The 7,067-nt window shown below is 37.9% G+C and overlaps 1 protein-coding gene across 3 annotated transcripts in view; it reads right to left on the reverse strand.

Annotated features, from left to right (window-relative positions):
• LOC105051221 (uncharacterized WD repeat-containing protein C2A9.03) overlaps window positions 1–6,750 on the reverse strand; it is a 31,653-nt gene extending 24,903 nt beyond the window's left edge. The window contains exons 1-6 of one of the 3 annotated variants that reach the window (XM_073243241.1): window positions 6,432–6,750; window positions 5,699–5,843; window positions 5,321–5,488; window positions 5,137–5,223; window positions 2,959–3,093; window positions 2,656–2,796 (exon numbers count right to left, since the gene is read on the reverse strand). In XM_073243241.1, coding sequence (XP_073099342.1) covers window positions 2,656–2,796; window positions 2,959–3,093; window positions 5,137–5,223; window positions 5,321–5,488; window positions 5,699–5,836 — 669 coding nt within the window. In that variant the 5' untranslated portion in view covers window positions 5,837–5,843; window positions 6,432–6,750. The remainder of the gene's footprint in view (window positions 1–2,655; window positions 2,797–2,958; window positions 3,094–5,136; window positions 5,224–5,320; window positions 5,489–5,698; window positions 5,844–6,431) is intronic. The other 2 variants (XM_073243240.1, XM_010931545.4) reach the window with 2 other exon arrangements.
• Between the last annotated feature and the right edge of the window lie 317 nt (window positions 6,751–7,067).

Consider the following 7,067-nt stretch of genomic DNA (forward strand, 5'->3'; position numbering starts at 1 on the left):
AAACTATACCGACAGCCGATCAAGATGGTTCTGGCATTTGAAACAAGATACCGAAAAGGAGGTGGAGAGGGAAAAGGAAAGAGAGGAAGAGAGGGGGGAGAGAGAGAGAGGGAGAGGGAAAGAGGGCCTCCGAAGGCTGAGAGAGGGCAACCGAGCTCGCTGCACACAGTGGAAGTCGAAGGAGGGTAGAGGGAGGGAAGAAGAGGGAAAGGAGGGCAGAGAAGACCATCAAAGACTGCCCAAGGCCATCGGAAAGGCATGCAAGGCTGCCACACCACCACCGAGGCTGATGAAGATCAAAGGGGTCCACCCTCCTCCCAATGTTTCATTTTTTTGTGATTTATCAAGTGAAGTCGGCAATATTTTTTCTTTTTTTAGGATTTTTAGTTGAAGTCAGCAATCAGTTGCCCACTTCCATTGAAAATCCCAAAACAAGAAAAAAACATTGAAGTGAGGAACACAGTTGCCGACTTCATCTAATAAATCTAAAAAAAAAATAGGACACAAGGATTGAAGCCCCTGTTTCAATCAGGTCAAAGCCCTTGTTTCAATCAAGAAGAAGGTGGAGCCCCTCCTCCGACCTTCACTAGCCTCGACGACAATGCGGCAACCTCGCCGGCCCTCCGAAGGCCTCCGACAGCCTCCTCTCCCTCTCCTTCCCTCTCTCCACCCTATCTGGCTTCCAACAAGCTCGACGGCGGTGCAGGAAGCACAGCTGCCTTCAAGAGACTCTCTCTCTCCCCCCTCTCTCTCTTCCTCTCCAATTCTCCCTCCACCTCTCTCTATGTTGGTTCATGCCCAGTATGAAACGACACGAAGGTATACCAAACCATACCATCGGCCAACCAATTTGGGCTCTAGCATCAACACAGTGAACCTTGCACACAACAATACATAGTTCAACATTGCTTTCCAAGATGGCCACCATTCATGACTCTTTGTAGCATCGCTTATATTAAGATCTTCATCTTTTACACTTTAATTCCTTTCCACTCCTTTCAAATGGCTTTTCTTATAGCAAACCACAAAGGTAGGTCTTCATAATAGTTATCCCATTCTCATCAAGTACCTTAAGTATTAAAATAAATCTTCTATTCCATCATCCTGAAGTCTAAAATGTCATAATCCTTATCGATTTCACATCTTATTGTCTATCAATGTCACTCAAACACTGGATGTAGGTTTCGAGTGTTCAAGTGTCTTGAAGAACCCAATGCAGCAATCGCCAAAAAAATGACACATAGGCAATCACAGAAAACTAAGACATGCAGACAGGTCTCATAGATTTTTTGTGTTAATATGTACAAGTGTGTATAAACACAGATTTATTTGTGGGTGTTATATGTCTCTTATGAGAGAGAGTTAGAGAGGGAAGGGTTGTTCTCCTTAAAGAACCTTGAGAAGTTCAGCAAGGAATGGAGGAGAATGAAAAATAGTGGGAAAGAAGAGGAAAGACATCAAGAAGGAAGGCTTCATAGTCGATGGGAAGGAGGTAGTCAAGCCACATCTCTTTCTTCTACTTTCTTTCTTCTTCTTTTTCCCCACTTTTCTCCTTGGATCTTGGGCAGGTTAGAGGTTTGGTAAGCCCTAACATTTCCTTCTTTTTCCTTCTCTACATTTCCTTCCTTGGCTAGGTCAAATAGAACCCATCCCCTTTTTTTCATTCCTTTTGATTTCTTTTTTCCTTCTTGGCTAGGGCAAGATACTAAATCAAGGAATCCAAATTGTGGTTTTTCTTCTTATCTTTTTGACATTTGATCAGTCTTCTGTTCCTTTTTCCCCATCATGGCTAGGGCAGAACATAGTAATTGTGACCCAGTCATGTCTACTGCATATCCCATATGTAATACAGTCACGTCATGTCCTGTCCATGTCAAGGCACAGCAAAAAGTTTGAAAAGTGCCCTGTCTGAGTAACACCATCTTTCATTATTCACAAGCAACATTCTCATATGCAGTAAAACATAGAGAAAAAATAGAGTCCTGAGCTCAAAGCGACTATGCAAGTATTTTTACATATGGGTTTTTTATAATTGTCGAAACAAAATAAAATTAATACACTTATGAATCAGCAGCATACATTGTACCAACAGTGTGACTAATAATCATTCATCAATGAAATCTGCCATGATAATACCAATCAATGAAAAAGGCTGGTATATATGTTCAAAGAGAACCACTTTGAACCACATTTCAGGAAGCGAAAATATTACCTTCTGAATCAAGCATTCAGTGATTTGGAGATACAAATTTCTTAACATAAGAAGCATCATCACTCTACAAAACCCAGAATCATATTTCCAATAATATGAGAGAATTTAAGAAGTAGAAAATGCAGATGGAAACCTAAAAGATTTATCCTGCACATACAATGTATAGCTCTCAATATAGCTACATTTTCATACCTTTTTCACATTGTGATGTATATGTTCACAATAATAAACACTTATGTGACTAAAGTTCAATAGGGAGTTTAATTGCAGACTTCTGACATGGTCTAGATTAAATGTTCTGAAAATAAGTAAATTATATAGTATAGTTTGATGTTATGCAAAGTGCAGCATATAAAATTAGATTCATGCTTATATGGGCAAGAATTTATTAAAAAGAAAACCCAAGGAGTTCTGCAATTTATTGGAAGCAGTTATAAACTTACCTTACAAGTTAGTTCTCCTTGGAAACCTCCTGCAACCATCAAACCATCTTTTACTGCAAGTGTACTGATTTGAGTTCGTGTGAATCCATCTAGCAAACTTCCAGGGTATTTCTGAAAACCAACAAGCAGGATATTCTTCAACTGTTCAAGAGACATATCTAATAAGGTGTCCATTAAGGTAAATTAATCAGCAAAAAAAAAAGTAAGATCCAAAAGAAATGAATGAAACAATCCATAAATCTTTCATAATTTGCAAGATAGTGTTACGCTAATGAGTGATAAGCAAAGAACTATAGGGAAAACCTCCCCAGGAGCCACATGTCCGGAGAAATCCAGGACCTCTGACAAACTGCTACATATTGATGACCAATGCATGACTGAAGAATTTGACATAAAGTAGACATCATGTTTGGAAGTCGCCCAGACCAAGTTCCTCAGCTGCAGACAAAAAGCTCATTCAGTTGTCATCCAGGGTAGAAAGACATGAAACAGTTGCAAAATTTTAAAGACATCAAACAATGAAGAGATGCAATAAACATCTTAAATAAATGTTAACAAGCATTCTCTGAATAAGTTTTTAAAGGGAATTATAGAACAGTAAAAGTTGAAGAATAAGATATAATAAAAGTCTCACAACCAGCAATCGCCAGATATTTGTATCAAATCAAGCACGCAAGAAAAACAGATCTTCATATATAGGTCACATATAGGCCATGTTGCGCCTTGTTTGTTTTGTTAAGCTTTAGAAAAACACTAATTGATTTGAGAAGTTGCTTTGGAGCCATCACAAACAGAAACCTTTATAATCATTCCATTCCCAGAACAAGGCCTTCAACTCAATGCTTAAAAGACTGAACTGGAGAAAGATTGCCTGGCTGAAAGGTAGCCAGTAGGAGAGAGAGAGATCCACTTCCCCACATAGGTCTACAAACATCATCCTCATTCACTTGTTAAGGTATATAATTAAACCTAGAGGGCCTGTTGGCAAGTCAACTTTCACAGTTTTATGCTTATGTAGTTTAAGCTCATGATATCAAGGAACAACCTACAAAAGTCCCTATATACTTAGAAAGTGTCTAGCCATAAGCAAATCTCTAAGCAAATCCACATTTATTTAATTTCTATAGAACAAAGTAAGCCGGTAAGCAAAATTCTGACACCATCACCCAAGGCCATGATCCTTTAATAGCTCAACAATATACCAAACTAGAATACTTCACATGCTATGGATGTGACCAAGATAACATAAGGATACATAGAAAGTTCCAATCCCTAAGAGAATTTTTTTGACAAGAGAAGGGATGTTGTTGACAGATCGCCGGTAAGCCCCAAGAAAAAAGTGGAGAATAGAACTAGGGAAAAAGCTGAAATCCCAAAAGTTTCAATTATAATGTATCAGATGAAAAGGAATGTGAATTTCAAGAATTTGCATTCTAATATTGCACCATCTGAACTATCATTGATTCCTAAAAAAGCCATCCCAGTGAAAAAGGCTCCCACCACTACGGGATCTAGGAAGGGTCCAATGGGGAGCCTTACCCCCACATGCAGAGGCTGTTTTCCTGTTTCAAACCTATGACACATAGGTCACAATGGAACAACCTTACAATTGCACCAAGGCCCACCCTCTATCACTACTTTCTACATTGCAAAAATTTAAAAAAAAAAAAACTTCGGTTCCTATGCCATTATTTCTACACTATCTTCCAAATGTAAAGAACACAAAATACAAAATCTTCAAAACATCAAAGCTAAATAACTCATTTATAACCAAATATGCCATGATCTTAGACAAGAACCCAATGCAACATCATGGCGATTACTTCCAAAACCAGTATGAACCTAATCATGTAAAATCTAAGAACACATCTTGATTGATTTACCTCCAAAACAAATGGATCTAATCTTCCTTTTAATACCTAAATCTGGTAGTAAAGGAATCATCAAGTGTTAAAGAAACTCTCAAACTACACATGGATCTAGAACGATACAATAGTTTCACATGTGTGACTTTCATGTCACATGCTAACTCATCCAATAGGGATTTGATATCTGGAGCATGTGATTTAGTATTTGGCCATTGCAATGTAGAACTCTGAAGCCAACTCAATAAGAAAACTGGCTTAGATTGGGGTCCAAATTCTGCAATTATGGAGGTCCAACAAGGCCGAAATGGACACATGGAAAGAGATGAAGAAAAGGACCACACAATCTCTTCATGATATGTTCCCGAGATAGAATAAATTGCAAGATAGAAGTCACAAATGTCTTGATAAGTCTCGTAAATTGTCCATCAACCAACTCTAATACCTAAAGTCAATGCCCCATGCATTGATTCATCTATCAGGATGAATGCATAAAAAGCAAAAGGAAAGATATACACATAAATAGGACAGGTTCAAAGAAAACAAGAAACACAGACGAATGGGATAAAGTATTTAAATTCTTAGCTACCACAGACAAAAGAAAACATTCACAGACCTGAAAATGAAGAATTGTGGGCTTGACCAATCTCGTATTATACTGAAACTCATAATAATTGCCACCTTTCTCCACTTGCTTGCATTTCTAGACAAAATGGAAAATCTTGAGTAAGCAAACTGTAAACACAGTGGCACAATCTACCTGTAGTTACACCCAATACAAAATGGTGATTAGCAGAAACCTTGTTCATACGGTCGCCAGATGAAGGAATATTCTCATAATTCTTGTACTGCTGTATACGAGTCTGTCTGTAATTCTGCCTTGTTATTTGTAGCCTGTCCCATGGGATGCCTTGGATGTCCCTCCCACTCCTGGCTTGAGCCGAAGATGTGTCAGTCACTCTGGTGAGCTGCCCTCAATTCATGGAGGTTTGTCAGGATAAGCACTTTCTATTTAAATACCATATACTAGAAATGGGTATATTTTATGCTAGAATATAAGGAACTTTAAGTTGAAGACATAAAGTAGTATATATTACTACACCATTCAAACAAGCTACAAATTATTCATTGAAATTGTCACATCCAAATGGCAAGAATACACTGAAAAGGAAACCAACCAGATCATACTCATCATCAGCTTCACCTCGACCTCTATCTGCATCAAAGAAGTCCCCTTCCATCTCATCATCCATGGCATTTCCCATCTCACTCTCATCAGTCATGTAGTCAACCTCATCAGCTCTGTTCATCGACATGCTATACCTGCACCAGGACCACGGCAAAAATATCTTGGTCGAGTTAATTCCATAGTTGGGCAGAAAAGACTAGCTATCACAGTGGACCACTTCTCAGAGCCATAAAAATAAAATAAGAAGGAAAAGAACTAGAACAGGAGAAAGAACAAAGCAATAAAAATGATGCCTTCATCGAAAACTACCCAGAAATGTTCGAAATACTTCATTTCTCCGTACCTAAATTCGTCGAAAACCATCACAACATACTCTCTCGAGTTATTTCTTTCGATTTTAGCCAGAAAGGGAAGAAAGAGGATCACAATCAGTGAAATGTTTTAGTTCAAATATCATGGTTTGGGGAATTCCGATTGTTCTTTTCAGTTGGATTGTTAACAAATAGGCTTGCTGTTCCTAGGGTTCTGATCCACCGAACTATTTCACTGCTCCACCGCCATTAAAAAAAAAAATCAAAGAGGAAATCTGACAAAATTCCTAAACCAAGAACAAAATCCTACGAAAACTACCAAAATATTCAAAGAAAATTAAACTAACAAGGGATGATAGCGAACAACAGAACAAATCAAACCCAAGAAAAAAGTATAAAAACGATACAAACCCTAACAGCAGAACTCTTCGGCTTCCGAGCACCAACAAAGACCGGCCACCGACGAGAAAGGAGAGAGAGGATTCCTTCGAAGATTGGTTAATTTTTTGGCAGGCGATCTTTGTCTTCCCACCGCGGCTGTCGGACAAAGCCAAACTCCTTACGTGGCAGAGCTCCTCGCGCCGGTCTCGTGAGCGGCGAGTATTTATTTCTTTTCCTACATATTTCTTATTTGAAAATGTTTAAAATAATATCTGAAGGGAATTGAGCAAGAGGGGAGAGGGCAACTTCATCGTTGTCTCCTGCAGTTTTTTTTTTTTTTTTTTTGGTCGTGGTGTGGGGTGGAAAACGTACATATTTCTTATTGTTATTCTATCACTGGTTTTGAAAAGAAATGTCAATCAAAGGTTAGGTGTACCTAGGGGTAATTTTACGTTCATTTGCTCGGCAATTTTGATAGCAAAGCTTTTATAATCAAGAAACAAAAATGATACTCATGCATAAAAAAATAAAATATAATATAATTGATGATAATAAAAAATTAAATATTTAATATTTAATATTTAAAATATTTAAAATTATTGAAATTTTATGGTCAACACTCACTAACAAAAATATTAGCAATAAGATAAAAAAATATGAGCTTCT

This window comes from Elaeis guineensis, chromosome 9 (genome assembly GCF_000442705.2).
Source record: "Elaeis guineensis isolate ETL-2024a chromosome 9, EG11, whole genome shotgun sequence".
Lineage (NCBI taxonomy): Eukaryota > Viridiplantae > Streptophyta > Magnoliopsida > Arecales > Arecaceae > Elaeis > Elaeis guineensis.